Source organism: Syngnathus leptorhynchus, chromosome 13, assembly GCF_054491065.1.
Source record: "Syngnathus leptorhynchus isolate UIUO chromosome 13, UIUO_Slep, whole genome shotgun sequence".
NCBI classification, from domain to species: domain Eukaryota; kingdom Metazoa; phylum Chordata; class Actinopteri; order Syngnathiformes; family Syngnathidae; genus Syngnathus; species Syngnathus leptorhynchus.
The window spans coordinates 2222472-2240693 of NC_141207.1; the positions used below are offsets into that span (position 1 = coordinate 2222472).

Sequence of the window (18222 nt, forward strand, 5' to 3'; positions counted from 1 at the left end):
ACATCATAACAATACAGGAGCAGTAATTAGGTATATAACTTTTAGATCGCCTTTCTTTAGCAGTTCAGAAAATATTTGAAGCAAATAGACTTGATTCAAAACTCCTGAAATTACTAATTATTTGCATTCAATGCATCAGATCTGAGGATTGCTATTTATGAACTTTAGTCCACGATTAATTTATTTAAAATATTTTACCTTGACTTGCTGCGTTCAGTAGTAACAATTAGACTTCGAGGGATGTGGGGTTTCCCATCACTATGTGATCTTCGTGCAAAATCAACCACGCAACAATCTTTGTGACGTTTTTCTTTGGCGTTGACGTCGTAATGAAATGTAATTGTTGATGCATTATTGCGTAATTGTTGATGCATTATTGCCTTGACATTAGCGTCATATTGAAAGAAAAGCGCTGCTGCCGCTAGGTGTTGCTGTTGCGTAATGGCACCTGTCACTTTTTTTTCTTCTTTGTAATTTTGAGCCACGACAAAGCAAAACATTACGAGCTTTCAGAAAATGAATTAATAGTTTCATTTAAACATTTTAATTCACACGCACTGGAGCCAACAAGAAACTATTTCATTGTCACTTTTATTCAGTGACCGGATTTTCTGACGTTAAAAACAGTGGACTCCGTTGCCCATTACGTCATCAACGAGCGTCGACGGGATATGGCAGATGCCTCTACAAAAAACGACTGTTCTAGCTACGACCTGAATTTCATTTCATATTGGTATGGTATACTAAATCTTGTTCTATTTCCTTTTTCTTATCGTCACTAAATTCGCGTGAACAGGAAAGAAGAGTGACAAGTAAACAAGCTTGACATGTTTATTCAGTAAATATCTGCGAGCAATAGCTCCATTTCGACAAATGGAATTGATGCCTCAGTTTGAAAACAAAAGCATATTATATTGGAGTGTTGACTGTTTTTGGGGTTATATTTTGACATTATTTTGTGACAGCGTTAGGCTGTAACTGCCCTTTTCGCATTTTAACATCCAACGTTGAACGACTTCAAAAATGATAGAATGCTACGAGGAACCTTTATATAAAATGTACAGTATCATTCATCAATTTACAATTCATTTAGATTAATTTACAATTTATTTAGATGATCAAAGACGTATCATGGTGAGTGATAGCGTGTTCTTATTTCATGTCAGGTGAACGGGGGCTGCTGGGATGCCGAAGAAGTTCCAGAGCGAGAACTCCAAGGCGGCCACAGCCAGAGCCCGCAAGGCTGAGGCCAAGGCTGTGGCGGATGCACGCAAGAAGCAGGAAGAGGATGATGCCCTGTGGCAGGAAACTGACAAACATGTCCTGAAAAAAGAGCAGAGGAAGGTAAACCCAGTTGCCAGAAGGTTTGCCAGTTGTTAACTGTTCTGAAAAATAACACGTGTTAGTCTATTTTTTTCTGCATTTGCAGGATGATAAGGAGAAAAAGAGGATTGAGCTATTGGAGAGGAAAAAGGAGGCCCAGCGACTCCTGGATGAAGAGAATGCCAGAATAAAAGGCAAATCCCTGAAGGAGGGTGGAGGTGGTGAAAAATTGACCCGGGCCCAGATAGAGGAGTCTATTAAGAGTGTCCCCCAACCTCAGCAGCTCAAGCCAAAAGGTAAACAAACTCAAATATGAAGTTGATGTAAAACCAACTGTTTATTTCGTGTGTTTGTATTTCCATGAAATTAGCTCATCTTCCAAATCATAACATTTTCAAATAATAAATCCCACATTAAATCCACAGACAAGAGCCATCTGGAGATTCCGTTGGAAGAAAACGTGAACAGAATTCTCCAGGAGGAAGGAACTGTGGAAGCTAGAACTGTAGAAGATGCCATCGCTGTGCTCAGGTAACAATAACAATCATGACAGCGTCCTTCATACTTGCTTTTTTTCTCATTCACAACATAGGTGGCAAATCGTGGTCAAGTTCAGCCCAATTATTTGGATGTCTGTACAAATATATTTACTTACCCGATAGGTGTGTTTCTTTTCTCCTGTTTCAGCATTACACCTGAGGACCTGGACCGCCACCCGGAGCGGCGTATAAAAGCAGCTTACACGTTATACGAGGAGACTAACTTGCCTCGCTTGAAGAAAGAAAACCCGAACATGAGATTGTCTCAGCTGAAGCAGCTGCTGAAGAAGGAGTGGATGAAGTCTCCCGAGAATCCCCTTAATCAAAAGTTTGCGGCATACAACTCAAAGTGAAGGCACTGAACGTCCTATTCACATTTCCCCTGAAGCGCCCCAACTCCCATTGGAAAACTGTCTGTTGCACCTTGGAGACTTTTAGTGCAAGATCATCTTCATTCATCAAAAATCGGTCGTCCTAATACTTGCCACTATGTGTCAAACCAACCTGAGATGACTTTCGCACAGCATCGTGTTAACACTTAAAGAGTAAGAGGTTGATCTCACATGCTTTGACAACAATGTGTTCAAGTGAAACATCCAAAGGTGAGGATAAATGCTGAGCTTGGTACTGTGTGATGATGATTTTTTTTCTTTAATTTACAAAAGAATGATCTGTCTCAGCCAACAAATTGTCATAAATTCAATGATGAACTTTTTTTTCCCCCTCCCTTTAAGATCATCTTTGTGTTTGAGTGGCTGAGTTGAGCATCTTCTACCTGACTGTGGCCATTAGTTTGCTCTGATTTTAAAATCTCATTTTACCAGAGATTAAAGTGGACGTTGACATCTGAGCTAATTCTGCTGCATGAACGTCTTATTGACCGATTACTTATTCAATACAAGATTAAAGGGGTGGGTAAACATCTTAAATTTGAAAGACTCCACTTTCCCTTCTAGTGCCACCAAATTCGCCTGTAGAAAAAGATTTGTGTATTTGCCAAACATTGAAGAAAAGAACATACATCCTGAATGGGTTTCATGAAAGGTCAGCTACAGTGTTGCCGTCACAAAAGATTTCTGTTTGTTTCTACAACACGACAACGTTCACACACACATAGCTGCTGAGGCAGCAGATTTGCATGCATTGTCGTTTTGCCTCATACTAAGTGGACAAAAATGATTAGTGTTCCGTTTTGGACATCAAAAAGAACATGACATTAAAATTGCTTGACAGCTATCACACTAAAACTTGCATTATATATATATGACAAAAATTTGGGTGAAATTATTCGATGACCATGGCAAATGTTCGAGCACCAAAAACAAAAATGAAAATGTTTCATGCGCTTGTTTATTGGGTATCACAGTTGGGATTTATCCCCTGGTATAAATAACCGCTTTCGTGGCAACATTTACTCATTGCAGGTCGGCTTTGCTCTAACCCATCTGATGCATTCACAAGCTGATTTAATAATGGGACACTTTTGTCCAGCCTTAACGCTTGTGTCCGGGCAGATAAGAGAATCTGGCAAAGGCCTTTGAACCATGACGCATCAATGACGAGCGCAACTCATCTTTTATTTGCCACTTTGCTTTGAAAGCAAGGTGGTTTTGCTGATCAGTGGAAACGCTGATGGGTTTTTACCTTGGACTTGTGATCTTCATAGTCTGTCCAGTCTGATGCACGCTGTTGTTTGCATCTTAACTTAGCTCCCGCCCACTCCCGTCAATTTGCATGGCAACCCTTTACCAGCTGCCCTTTTTTCTTTCTTCACACTGAATTCTAATCATTACTTTCAAAGGAGACCGTCTCCAAAGTACCAGGATCAAGTGTGCACATAGGAGGAAGCGCGCCCTCGCTCGCCTCTTCTGAACACTTTGGTTCCGGAGCTTTTCCAAGCAGGAACCCTCCATTTCTCGTCTGAAAAATAAGAAATAGACTGTGACTTTTTTTGTTGTCTTTTTTGGGGACCCTGTTTACTGATTTAAACGAAGGTAGGCACCAGCTTTAGTGCGCATAATTGTTACTTTTATTTATTTATATATATATATATATATATATATATATATATATATATATATATATATATATATATATATATATATATATATATATTATTTTTTTTTAATGTGAATTTAGATAGTACAGATAGTAATTCAGATAGTAATTACTGAAAACCTGCAAAGATAGAGTGAGAATTGTGTTGTTTGGAGAGAGATGTGTATATTAGTATTGATTGCATATTCTGATGAGTTCAAAGTAGAACACATGCTTGCAATAGATGGTTCTTTTATTTCCATATAGACTGCGTTATTGTTTCAGCTGTGCAGAAATACCATGCGGTTGATTCTGGTTAAACCCACAAATGCAACCCGACGCCTCGATACAACGGGTCAAGTATTCCGTGATGACCAACGTGAGGGTTGCACCTCAAGAGGTCAGTCACTCCCGACCAAAATTCCTGAGGGGATACATGGACAACACTCAGGAGCATTTATGAAGGCGACTTCACTAACGCACGAGACAAATGATGCTCCTTCAATGCCCCATGAAACTTACAATGGAGTCATTCCATCCTCAAAAGTCTCCGCTCAGATGTTACCGCTACAAACAGAAAACGTAACCATATCTCAGAGGACGAATCAGGACTGGCTGCTGCTTTGTGGCCAAGTTAGCGGTGAAGGGGCCGATTCTTCCTTATCCTCAGTCCAGAGACCAGGCACAGGTACGGGACATCCAAACAATGACACGTGTGCTTGTTCCTGTTCTGGTGCACAGCAGCAACATCCTGAAACGTCTATCTTCCATGCCTCAGTACAGAAGTTTAGTACCGATTGTTTCATACCACAGTACGGAAACCAACAAGAGCAAAAGTCTCATCCACAACAACAAACTTGCAATCATTTCAAAGATGCCAATTCAAACTTCAACATCCCACTGCATGCCGCCAACGAATGTCCCGTGAAAATCGGGAAACCTTTCCAACATTCTCTACCTGCCGGGAGTGGCGAGCCCAATTGGAGAGAGAGATGTCAGGATGGTGAAAAGCAACACGCACGTTACTCTGTCAGTGGTGGCGAAACCTGGAAGTCCCACGACGATCCACCCATCATCCTCAAATGTCAACATCTCTCATCCAACCATATGACCAGAACACCCAGTACCCAGAGGTCCTCTACACCAGCCACTAACCACAGTGTGCAGTCCTTCTCCACCAGTCAGTATAGCTCTTTTGACCATCAAGACTTAGTAGAGGAGGCAACGAGAAGATATAGTCAGGTACACGATTATTTTCAATCGCATGAAGTCATTATATTTCGTTCTTTTAACCAGTTCAGGGGGTCAGCATCCTTTTGACCCCTGAAGTTGATGTATCACTTCATTAGATAAGGAACCATTTTGATACTTGTGAAGTAGCAGAGATGTGGTTAGCTAAGTATGGCCCGGCCAGCTCTGTTCTTAAATCTTCATTTGTAACACAGAAACCTTTTTCCTGAGGCAGCTGTACTAACATTCGACTCCACAAATTAGTCCCGCCCCTATTTATAAACAATGTTAAAGCATTATTATGTACTGATTGTCCTTTGTTTTTGCAGACAAACACCAATAAGCATCTCAGTGGATCCAAACTCTCGCCAACAAAACACATCACTCCATCTGAAATCACAGAAAGAGGCGTTCTCGGCAATGGTGATGCCGTGGGGTCGCTGGCCAGCCATGAAACTGCGAGATCCACTGCGGATGAAATCCAATCGGGCCAGCAGCTTCTTCACAGCACCCTCCTGGAGGATGCCTTCTCCAAAGTCATCAGAGAAGATTCAAGTAAGACCAATTGTGAGAACGCCATTAGAGAGGATGGTAGCGTACCGCCGAAGAAGGACATCAACTTCAGACTGGGTCAACGTAGAGCTCTTTTTGGGAAGCGCAAACAGCTGAGTGACTACTCTTTGGTCTGTGGGATGTTTGGCATTGTTGTCATGGTGATTGAGACTGAGCTGTCAAGAGGATTTTACAGCAAGGTATTAAAAAAACAGGTTTTAATTGAGATAACATTTAGTGTAAACTACACTCACAGTGTTAATGTAATTATTTGTCTTTTTTTTTTTTTTTTTTTTCCAGGAGTCCACATATTCATATGTACTAAAAGGTCTTATCAGTGTTTCGACGACTATTTTACTTGGCCTTATTCTCATGTACCATGCGAGGGAAATCCAGGTAAATATGCAAACATTGTTAGTTATCTGTAGACATTGTTTTTAAAGTTTTTTTTTGGGGGGGGGGGGTCGAATGTCAGCTGGGATCTAGGCTCTAGCTCACCTGTGCCCTCAATGGAAACCTGTGGAAAGGAAAATTGATGGATTTACTACAAACCAAACTTGAAAAAACACATTGAGGCTATTCTTCATTTGGTGAAGTCGGCCAATAGAAAGTGCTGTTGATGTTTCTCCTTTGTTCTAAGGACATTATTTTATGTTAAATACAGATCCAGAATTCCATTGTACAAAGTAAAATCCAATACTTGAGAGATCTTAATCTCAAAAGCTAAAGTTGACAATGAATGTCAAAATGTTTGTGTTGAATGCTAAAACTCATCTTAAACTCAATGGTAAGTTTTTACATTGGACTAAAACCTTCTTTCAAACAATTATTTATTTAGTAAATGATCTTCTACTGCTGTTGGGATCAGGAAATTACAAGTACACAAAAGAAACATTCACGTCTTTCCTTCAGCTCTTCATGGTGAACAACGGTGCAGATGACTGGCGGATCGCCATGACCTTTGAGCGAATTCTCTTCATTTTGTTGGAGCTCCTCGTGTGTGCCATCCATCCCATCCCAGGTCGATATTTATTCAGCTGGACTACTCGACTGGCGTTCAACTACACCACATTGGTGGCGGACGCCGATGTCGACATTATACTGTCCGTGCCCATGTTTCTGCGCCTCTACCTGATTGGCCGGGTCATGCTACTCCACAGCAAGCTCTTCACAGATGCATCTTCTCGCAGCATCGGGGCGCTAAACAAGATCAGCTTTGACACTCGATTTGTCATGAAAACTCTGATGACCATCTGCCCTGGCACTGTCCTACTCGTGTTCAGCGTATCCTGTTGGATTATTGCTGCATGGACTGTACGCATCTGTGAGAGGTATCAAGTGTTTATTTCTTATTTACTTTCCTCATTGTACACGCTACTAAATTGATTGCTAGACTTCTAACATGATGTTATTACGTTCCAAAAGGTATCACGATGCACAGGAAGTGACCAGCACCTTTCTGGGAGCAATGTGGCTGATCTCTATCACTTTCTTGTCCATCGGCTATGGTGACATGGTGCCTCACACTTACTGCGGAAAAGGAGTGTGCCTGTTAACAGGCATCATGGTAGGATTTATGACAACCATTCACCGGAAGCAGAAGTTTTTGGTCCCCTTCTATTAAAGGGAGAAAATCCCACAATGGCCGCTTAAAAAACAGTTCACACTTAGGAATCAAATTCACATACAGAACAGGATTCATATTGGTATTCTAATCTGCTCTACAAATATCCCCTTAATGACAAAAACATGAAGAGTAAACCTTTTTGTGCATATTTTGGAATTGGACCAGCAGTATTTTTATTTCTGGTCTTCTTTCTAATGTTGCCACTTTTTTTTCCCTTCAGTAAGGTTGGCAATTTTTTGTTTGTATTTTGCCCTTCCTTCCTGAAAATCGAAGGCCTTATTTTTGTGCCCAGTCTAGCATGGTCTAAATGTACACATACACATTTTTTTTTCTTTTGGTATTTCCATGCACAGTTACAAACGGGCTTTTGCGCCGCTGTGAGAGAGAACACAGTTAGCTCCTTTCACTATCAACATGGCGGAGGCATTAACTGACTGCAGCCGGATCCCCTTCCTGAATTCACGACTGGCTGGAAAAGATTAAAACCTATGAAATATATTAAAAATAAAACAAAAACTTTTGATCATTTAGTTCTACCCCAGTCGATTAAGCAAATGTATTCCGCAAAATCATCTCTACTGTGAACAGTGAGTCACAATCTAATTATCCACTGCTCCTTTTCTCAGGGAGCAGGTTGTACAGCTTTAGTGGTTGCCGTGGTTGCAAGGAAGTCAGAGCTCACCAGAGCTGAGAAACACGTCCATAACTTTATGATGGACACTCAGCTCTATAAAAAGGTCAGTTGTGTTCTATTGTACAAACACCGAGAAATATATTTTTATTATTTTTTTTATTGAACGTAATTTTAGTCCTGTTTGCCCTCAGGTAAAAAACACTGCAGCCAATGTGTTGAGAGAGACATGGCTCATTTACAAACTCACCAAGCTGGTGAAGAAAGTTGATCGTGCGAGGGTACGCCACCATCAACGTAAATTCCTGCAAGCTATTCACCAGTGGGTAAACTTGTCACAGTCCAGTCTGTGTACCGTGTACCATGTACAGTACATAATATAATGTCTGTAATTTGGTTGTAAGGTTAATGAGGTCATTAAATTTGTATCTTACCAAATTTTAGTATTGCTGAAAAATATATTAAAATATGATTATACAACTGTTTGACTATATTTTACAGTTAAGTCAAAAGTATGACAGCAATAAAATAAGTGCACTTTATTTTTCATGTTTAAGACTGCGAAAAGTTAAAATGGAGCAAAGGAAACTAACTGACCAGGCCAACACCATTGCTGATCTTGCAAAGGTACTTGCATCTACAATGTTGTATTTTTTTTTTTTTAAAGCATTTAAAGGGATATATTATTTTTTTAAATCACAATTTAAACCAGTACCCAGCTGTCTTAATACCATATCTGTGACTTATACTCTAGGATCAAGAATTATAGTACAATTTGCACACCTTATTATTTGTCTTGCCCTAGGCACACACTAGACTATTTAATCAGTTTAACTACCAACTATTTGTACGTATACAAATGATAATTGAATTTTCTGTAACGATGGATGGATGATCCCGTTTAAAGCTCTTCCAAGTTTGCTAGTACAGCTTCATGGCCAGTAAATGGGTAATTTTCCACATATTTTCTCCACTCTCTAGACTCAGAACATGATGTACGATCTGGTGTCGGACCTGCAGCATCGAAGTGAGGAGCTAGACAGGAGGATTGTGGCCTTGGAAGACAAACTGGACTTGATGCTTCTCAACATGCACTCGCTGCCCGATGTGCTCTCTCAAGCAATAACAAAGATACAAAAAGATTTTTTAGATGATTTGGTCTGCCGTGTCCACCTCCTATCGTCCTCCCGAAGCTCTGAATGCTGCTCGGTTCCCGCCAGGCCACTCTGTCAAGGCTCCATCTCGTCACAGACGCCATATGGATGATAGGAATAAAAAACCCAGGCAGAACTTATGATTTGGATAACTTTACAACAACAAAAACATTCTGAAAACTTTGAGAAGTTAGTCAACATACAAAAGTGCGACTTATACTCCGGAGCGACTTATACATGTTTTTTTCTTTTTCATTTTATTGGGCATTTTATGGCTGGTGCGACTTATACTCCGGAGCGACTTTTAGTCCGAAAAATACGGTAGTCATCTTATTTTGTAAACTGTTTGAATGCATTAAACCAATAGCAAGGGCTGCATTAAATGTAAATAGTAAATACATGATTGTTTGCGATTAACTTAAGAACATTATTGGTCCATTCCTGGTCACTGTTTTATATTATTTTGTGCAATGTTCTAGTTATTTGGTGACTAGAATTAAAAATACTATGATATATTTTTAGTGTGTCTAATTACTGACATAAAATAAGGAATGATTAAACTCAATTTAATCCTGTCATGCATCTCAATGTTTTATATTATTTTGTATAATGTTCAAGTTATTTGGTGACTACAATTAAAATTACTATTGTATATCTCGTGTGTGTAATTACTGACATAAAATGAGGAACGATTGAAGTAAATTTAAACATTTCATATATTCAAACACAAAACGGTGCGGTGCTGATTAAGAACAATCAAGACTGTTGACAGTTTTGCGAATTCTTTTTTTTTTTTTTTAACTGAACTGTTAGATAGAGGCCAGACAGCTGTAATGCGAAACTTGAACTTGCGGCCTTGGAACGCCATACGACGCATCCGCCATAATGTTGTTTACCACAACCAGGGTGAACCATCTGCCATAGCTGATACAGAGTACCGCATCATCTCGCGATAAGTCCTCTGACGTGAGCTGCGCCCACGAGAATTTTATTTCGCGCGCTGAAACTGACCGCCATTTACTTTAAAGATTGACGGTGCTGCCACCCAATGAAGTGATCGAGTGGGAGACAAGCAGCCAATAGTTGAAAAGCAATGGTAAAATCAGGCGGGATATCAAAGTCTTGAAGAACTACTCATTGAAAGGAAGCCAACAAGGAGTTGGGCTTGTTGGAGCTGCGGATAAATCACAGGAATTAAACAAACTAATCACCATTTCTCTTTTTTCACGTGGACACTCAAACAGGTATCCTATTGCTCTGCGTCGATTACCACTTTTTGATGTTTTGGATATTTAAAGCCAGAGCCGACCACACTAGTTAGCTTACTTGATCGTTACTTGAGAACTTATCACAATGACTTACTAATGTGAAACTTAAGACAAATGATCCATCGCTTGCTCCAGTTATTTTTATTTTATTTTTCTAGCCGTGTATCGAAAGCTGATATTTATAACTAACAAACTGCCTAAAACTTTGTGCGAGTCACTCTGTTGTAAAGTTAAACTTCGTAATGAGTGAATGATCCGCTGTCGCGAATTGCTTTGCTATGTTTACGGTTACTAACTAATGAATAAGAATCATGTAATGTACTTGTTTTACCACACGATTGTGCCTGTCGTGAAAGCGAAACACTCTTAAGAAAAAAATGCTGATTTGCTCTTTTTCCAAAGACGTAAATTACCCATGCAGTCGAAATAACGTCCAAGTGAAATGCGTCCATAATCATGGCAATCAATGGGCTATTCTATTGTTACGAGTGTCCCGAATTTATATCCTCTGCTTTTGGGTGTAGCGGACCACTTGAGAATGGATCTTAAAGTGCACGCCAAACATCCCGAGAGGTTTTCCGTACATTCACCGTCGGTCATTTCATTTTTGGGATAAGTCGTTTTAATCGGAGTGGAAAGTAATATTTAGGTTGGTTTCATTGTCAGGGCGACGCCACATTATTTGCTGGTGTTCCCTCGCGTCCGGATGTCCTTGCTTTTAAAAATATCTGGGCGTGGTCTCAGCAGTTTCCCGCACTGTATTTAAATGAGATTGGGCCCTCCTTTTGTGGTGTGTAAAAGCGACAGCCCATTTTTTCATTGCGTCACACTAATGTACTGTATATTGTGTAGGGATAATGAGAACGATCGCTTAAGTACCATCTATATTTCCATCTGTATGGGGACAACATTCTATTGGTTTATGAAATTTTAAAATGCACAATACAGCTCTGAATGCCTGTACGTTTTGTGGAAAGAGAGACATTCCCTCAATAAAATGTTCATTTGGCACATGTAATCAAACTGTCAATTGTAATTACCTCCACAGTGCAGATAATCAAATGTAATTCAATGCATTTCAACGTGTCTGATTTGGCAGGCGCAAAGAAAAGCCCGTTTACTGCGCAGCATCAGGCGTAATGCATTCCCGGTTTGCATGTTACAATGCTGATCCCTATTTCAAAAACCGATGCAGAACTCGAAGCAAGTATAATCCACTTTGCATTTGGTATTTCTTGGCTGCATCATTCATTTGAGGGAGGTACATTTTATGCTTTGTTGACGACAGAACATTAGACGCCGCCTGTCTTCATTTCAAATCTTAAACTACTCGTGTCGTGACTGACAAAACTGTGCCTCTCGTAAACACCTTTCTGTTGGGTGCCATGTGGGTTGTGTAAACAGTGGAAATTACTTTGGCACTTCTGAAGGTGTTCATCGTTTTTGTTTTGTTGTTTAAATCATACTTTATTCTTTCAATTTAGTCTTGCAAGGTGTTAAGTAGGCAGTTATGTTTTTGAGCTAATCTGGAGTCCATCTCAACACAGGGCAGCTGCAATGTGGATTCAAGTGCGAACAATGGATGGCAAAGAAACCCATAGGGTGGATTCGCTGTCCAAACTTACAAAGGTGGATGAGCTGCGGCAGAAGATTTCAGAGCTATTTAAAGTGGAGCCGGAAAGGCAGAGGTTGTTTTACCGTGGCAAGCAGGTAAGGAGTGATCACACTAGAATTAAGGAATGTTTTAATTGACATGCATACATTTCTGTATTGTTGCATACATTTCTGTATTCATGTCTGAAATTCTTTTCATTAGATGGAGGATGGCCACACAATATTTGATTACAGTGTGGGCCTTAATGACATCGTGCAGTTGCTCATTAGACAGAACACACCCCGTGTTGGCATTACCAAAAACAAAGACAAAGAAGCGGAGCTTTCCGACTCTGATTCTGGCTGCAGCTCCACCCAGAGTGAGTCTGACAAGAGCTCGACTCATGGTGAGATGGAGGTTCAGACCGCTGGTACCTCAGCCCAAACAAGCCCCCCGCAGCTCCTGGAACCGGGATTTGGATGTTATAAGGTAATTTTTAAACCTGGAATTAAAATTATATTGGAGTCTCACACCTAACCCTTATAGAAACAGTGTAGAATGTTTTCTTAATAAACAATGAGTGGAAAACTAGTAAGGTACATTTAAGTTGTCTTGTGTTAAAATCGATAACTGTATTACCTCGCTGCAGGAGAGCCCGCCAGCTCCATGTTTGTAATATATTAATTCCAGCGTTCTAATAACGTCTGCAACTTCCTGGCTCTGTGGCACGCCATCATTCATTTTTTCAAACCACTAATCAATTATTTTATCCATCACTAATCCCAGCAGAATATTGGAAGGTTGCATGATGTTTCTGGATTCATGCTTAAATCTCTTTATTTGTTCAAGGTCAATGAAATGGTGGACGCAAGGGACTTGAGTATGGGCGCGTGGTTTGAAGGCCAGATCGTCAAAGTCACTAAGAGCCCCATCATTCCCCAAGAGGATGTGGTTGAGGTGAAGGACGAAGACGAGATACTGTACCACGTCAAATATGAGGAGTAAGCGTAAATATGAATTTGATTGATTGATTGATAGAACTTTATTCATCCCACAGCAGGGAAATTCACTTGTTATATAAGTGCAAGAATAATATGGGTGCAAGAATAAAGCAAGTGCCAAAATTCCAAAGAAGGGGAGATAACAGACAAGGACAAACACAAGAGCCGCTAGTAGAGACGAAACGCATTAATTTTATCAGGTGCCACGCATGTTGTAAAGTCTGACAACAGAGGGAATGAAGGATCTGCGGAACCGTTCCGTTTATACCAACTGTTTGAAATTTATACTCCTTGAGCTTGATCTCTTGTTTGGATAAAGTGTAAATGGAGACCATTTTTTCTACCTAATAATTTGTGTTGCATTGAACAGTTAAACACATTTACATCACATTTCTTTCACACTACTGCACTAAATTATGGCCACATTTTGTATTTGTGATTGAACCCTATGTGCCCATACCTGAAATACAGTCATCTGTTAAAGTGTTGCCAGTGTGTTAATCTGATTTCATTAGTGATTATGAACCATTAACATGACAGTGTTACGATTTTCCTTCACAGTTATCCAGACAACGATGTGATACCTCTTTTGGCTAAGGATGTTCGCCCGAGGGCCCGGTCTGTGTATCAGTGGCATGAGTTGGAGCCTGGTATGGTCGTTATGATTAACTACAACCCAGATGATCCCACGGAGCGTGGCTATTGGTACGATGCTGAGATCCAGAGAAAAAGGGAGACACGTACCCTGCGAGAGGTTTATGCAAAGATTATTTTAGGGTGGGTTCAATTTTGTGAAATGTGATGTTGCAAATAATAGATTGTCGCTACGGTTTCATCTGCTCAACTGTAAATTGATTGAAATCTCAAGATTTGTTTGCGAAACTTTGATTGAAAACTTTCAAATTGTCAAATTTATTGTGCTGTTTTGTTGCATACAACTGAGACAATGTAAGAATGTGTTTCATTCTTTTGTAGAGATGCAGGGGACTCGCTCAATGACTGCCGAATTGTGTTTGTAGATGAAATTTACAAAATTGAGGCACCTGGCTCTCAAAATGATACACCCGTTGGATTAGAGAGTCCACCAAAAAGTAAGAATTACTTTTGGTTCAATTTAAAGCATGTAGCATGGACACGTGTTTTTTTATTTGGTATCAAGGCTGCAGCGTAAGGCCACATTTGTGTCTTCCAGGAACAAATGGACCCGAGTGCAAGCACTGCAAGGACGATCCCGATAAAAATTGCCGTTTGTGTAACTGCAACATTTGCGGCATCAAGCAAGATCCTGACAAACAGCTGCTGTGTGACGAATGTGACTATGCCTACCACACATACTGCCTAAACCCACCACTCACCACCATCCCAGAGGATGAAGACTGGTTAGTATGATCAAACATTCTGTCATTCATTGAATTTGAGTCATAATGTAACATTTCCCGTGTGACTGGACCCAGGTATTGCCCAAAATGCCGCACTGACTCCAATGAGGTTGTGCGTGCTGGAGAGAAGCTAAAGGAGAGTAAGAAGAAAGCCAAAATGGCTTCTGCCAGCTCTTCAAGCCAGAGGGACTGGGGCAAGGTGAGTCCATAACTTCACTCTCTTTCAAATTATTGAATCATAAAAGGTTTAATATCCTTTCTCTGTCTGTGGGCAATGTCCACAATGGCTTTTTTGAATTATTTAGGCTTGCCAACCTCTCCTAGACAATTAGGGTGTTTTGTCTTTTTTTGTATCAAGTTTTGTATCAAGTGTTTTGTATCAAGTTTTGTCTTGATACACTTTTTATTGTATCCTCTCCATAGGGAATGGCCTGCGTTGGTCGAACCAAGCAGTGTACCATTGTCCCATCGAACCACTATGGCCCAATCCCTGGTGTTCCTGTTGGTTCATTGTGGAAATTCCGAGTACAGGTAAGTTTATCAAGGCTGCATCTGAGGGTGTTCTAGAGCAATATCAGCTCTAAATAAAATCGGCCCTGGCTCTACTAGTCGTTCATGCTGACGGATTTTGTGATCTTTTCGAGGGATTTCACTTTACTCTTTTGTTGTTTCCAGGTTAGTGAGTCTGGTGTCCACAGACCACATGTAGCTGGGATCCATGGCAGAAACAATGACGGTGCTTACTCTCTGGTCTTAGCAGGAGGCTATGAGGATGATGTGGTATGTTTGATCCCCACTCCCAAAATATCAATACAATATTAACAGTGATTTTAAAGCTAGCCAGATAATGTTGTCATTTTCATTCCTCTACTTTACCCTAATATCGACCTGTGCATTTAAACTTATTAACTGCCATGTTTTGTGATCGAATTGCAGGATGATGGAAATGAGTTTACTTACACTGGTTCTGGAGGTCGAGATCTCTCTGGAAACAAGAGGACTGCTGAGCAATCATGTGATCAGACACTTACTCACATGAACCGGTACGTTTTCAGTATGCTCTACCGTAAGCAAAATCTTAATCAGCCACATTTCAAATGTATATATCAAATGATTTGCTCTGGTCCTCTGCAGTGCACTTGCTCTCAATTGCAATGTTCCTGTCAATTGCAAAAATGGTGCTCAGGCAAAGAACTGGAAGGATGGCAAACCAGTACGAGTGGTTCGCAGCTGGAAGGGTCGCAAGCACAGTAAATACTGCCCTGAGGAAGGAAACAGATATGATGGGATATACAAAGTGAGATTTAAATTCAGAATGCTTCTAGCAGTTATTTCACAGATTTGTATTCATATATTTATTGGTGTGTGTTTAACTTCAGATCGTAAAATACTGGCCAGCCAAAGGTAAATCTGGTTTCTTGGTTTGGCGCTACCTCCTTAAGCGGGATGATGATGAGCCAGCACCATGGACCAGAGATGGCAAAGACCGTATCAAGAAACTTGGTCTTGTCATGCAGGTAAATAAAATATACTGTTCATCTCAATATTCTGATGTTTACAACACTGTTGTCCTCCTTGCTTCAATGTTGAATCCTCTCAATCTTGTGACAGTATCCTGCTGGTTATCAGAAGGAGAAAGAGAACAAAAATGAAGGCGAAGAGGAGGAAACACCCAGCAAGGCAAAGAGAAAGAGGGAGTCTCAGAGTATTGGTAAGATGACTTTCTCCATTTGGGTAGTTTGATAAATATTTCCTAACATTAAATTGAGTGTAATTGTAAAAGATCAGCACCTCATATTAAAGTCCTCCCCAATGATCATCGTCACACACACATCTGGGTGTGGTGAAATTTGTCCTCTGCATTTAACCCATCCTCATGTGATTATAATCCATACATTCAGGAATGTATGTAAATGTTATGCAATGATAACATCCCAAAAGACAATTCTATAGTAAGACATTTAGTTGAAAACATTTTATTGGGATGATCAGTTTCCCTGTGCACAAAACAAATCTGTTCTTTTTATTACCTCAGTGATGGGTTCAAAGAAAAAGTCTAATACTCCCAGTGCTAATTAATTTCTTAATGTACTTACTATTCAGCATTCTCCTGTTCATCTGACAGAATCCACTAAGACCTCACCAGCCAAGAATCCCAAGAAAGTGAAAGTGGAAGTTTACAAGCTGTCTGGAGAGCAGAAAGCGCTCATCAAGGATGACAGGCAAAACAAGAAAGTGTGGGATGAAGCCATGGAGTCGCTGTCACTCGGCCCGGTCAGTTTCTGCTCAATCACATAACAATTAACGTTGGTAAGGCAGCAAGGTAGTTGGTGAAAGTGACTAACTGGTCAAGATTTGTGAAGATTCAAGTTTTTCTTGGACAGGATAGGAGAATGACAAATGCAAAATAAATGGGTTGTTGGCAAAAAAATAGTGTTGCAATTTTGTTCGTAATCATCCTAATGGTTTGCTCCTCCAGAAATTTCTGAACAAAGTCGAAGAGGTTTTCCTCTGCATTTGCTGCCAAGAAGTAGTCTATCTGCCCATCACTACTGAGTGCCAACACAATGTCTGCAAGGTAAATCAAAGAAAAAACGTTTGTAAAAAGAAAAAAAAAAAAAAGCTGGCTATAAAGAATTTCTTAACTTGCTAATTCTTTTGTTTTCAACATTCAGGAATGCCTTCAGCGTTCCTTCAGGGCAGATGTGTACACCTGCCCGGCCTGCAGACATGACTTGGGTAAAAACTACTCCATGACTGTCAACAAGAATCTGCAAAAGATCCTTCATCAGTTTTTCCCAGGTTATAGCAATGGCCGATGATCAAGAGTTCCTCCAACTCGGACTTGGTAGAATTTAAAAAAACATGCAAAATGTAAGGGCAATTTTCATTTAGAGACGATAAAGAATTTGTTCCTCTTAATATATTTTTTTTGAATTATAAATCTACCATGGCTATGGACTTCAGTGCTCCTATCTTCCATGAAATGTCGGTAATGATGAATTGTTGTTTTTTGTTTATTTCCCCCTTGTTACTTGCTGCCTGTATCCCTATGTCGTTGCAACCGTAAAATGTAATTTGACACTTTTTTGGTCCATGATCTTGGTAACGCCACTGGGATAGTAGTGACATTTTTTTTGTTTCTCTGGTCTTAAGAGATGTCAACTTAATCTCTGTAATGTTTTTTTTTTTTTTTTCCATTTCATTTATAACGGGTAATTTTACAGGCATGAGTTAACTGGCTGTGGCACATTACACTATCCTGTTAGGCATCTCTTTCACTGATTAATTTGTTTTTAATTTCATCTTTTTTTAATATTTTGTTTTATTTACCCTGCTCTGATTTATTTTTTAAGAAACCAAGTCACAACTAGACCAGCTGTCTTTTAGCTTGTTAAACTGCATTTTCCCTCTGACTGAATTACGTCATTGGAATGAATCCTAAAACATGTGCTTTTAAAGTGTTGTGTCAAACCCTCATTTAGCTGTTATTTTGTTGAGTTGAGAAGTCTTGTGTATTTTTTTTTTTTTTCTATCTCACAATTTATTAATTTGTTGTTATCCAGTCATTTGCCCTCCTGAAGGGACCAGAATTACATGCTTGCCTTCGATGATAATTTGCAATGAATTGCAGCAGTTTGGCCATCGACCATCCGACAGCTGGCCTTTGTTATTGAGGCTACGTTTTGCAGAATGGATCGAATTGATATTGTCAGAAATTGTATAATGTCCATTTTAGTTTTGATATAGTTTTAGAACTGCTTGCACATTTTGCAAATTTGTCGTTGCATTGTAATTCAATAAAATAAAAGAAGAAATCGTTTTGTGTCGTTTGTTTCCCTTTGAAATTTAAACTCAACGTGTTCGTATTGGTTTTTTTTTTTCTT

The 18222-nt window shown here is 39.8% G+C and overlaps 3 protein-coding genes across 7 annotated transcripts; all 3 read left to right on the top strand.

The window, feature by feature from the left end:
- The first annotated feature begins 585 nt into the window (after positions 1–585).
- On the top strand, positions 586–2717 carry ccdc124 (coiled-coil domain containing 124). The gene is made up of 5 exons (XM_085927377.1): positions 586–733; positions 1167–1344; positions 1430–1619; positions 1749–1854; positions 2011–2717. The coding sequence occupies exons 2-5, from the start codon at positions 1186–1188 to the stop codon at positions 2213–2215; spliced, it is 660 nt and encodes a 219-aa protein (XP_085783503.1). The 5' UTR covers positions 586–733; positions 1167–1185; the 3' UTR covers positions 2216–2717.
- Positions 2718–3636: 919 nt separating this feature from the next.
- On the top strand, positions 3637–9715 carry LOC147046911 (uncharacterized). 5 transcript variants are annotated; one of them, XM_085927818.1, is made up of 10 exons: positions 3637–3856; positions 4167–5141; positions 5459–5881; positions 5982–6077; positions 6594–7012; positions 7107–7248; positions 7935–8045; positions 8134–8261; positions 8497–8566; positions 8921–9715. In XM_085927818.1, the coding sequence occupies exons 2-10, from the start codon at positions 4200–4202 to the stop codon at positions 9203–9205; spliced, it is 2616 nt and encodes an 871-aa protein (XP_085783944.1). In that variant the 5' UTR covers positions 3637–3856; positions 4167–4199; the 3' UTR covers positions 9206–9715. The 5 variants fall into 5 exon arrangements, 4 of the variants coding, with proteins under 4 accessions (XP_085783944.1, XP_085783945.1, XP_085783940.1 ...); XM_085927819.1 differs by having other exon boundaries at positions 4185–5141; XR_015067949.1 differs by lacking the exon at positions 3637–3856 and having other exon boundaries at positions 4079–5141; positions 8118–8261; positions 8921–8997.
- A 428-nt stretch (positions 9716–10143) lies between these two features.
- uhrf1 (ubiquitin-like with PHD and ring finger domains 1) lies at positions 10144–18153 on the top strand. The gene is made up of 17 exons (XM_085928675.1): positions 10144–10337; positions 11909–12071; positions 12178–12444; positions 12805–12956; positions 13518–13733; positions 13932–14047; positions 14149–14335; positions 14411–14534; positions 14759–14866; positions 15011–15115; positions 15272–15378; positions 15470–15632; positions 15715–15852; positions 15947–16046; positions 16461–16609; positions 16815–16913; positions 17011–18153. The coding sequence occupies exons 2-17, from the start codon at positions 11919–11921 to the stop codon at positions 17155–17157; spliced, it is 2331 nt and encodes a 776-aa protein (XP_085784801.1). The 5' UTR covers positions 10144–10337; positions 11909–11918; the 3' UTR covers positions 17158–18153.
- Positions 18154–18222: the final 69 nt, after the last annotated feature.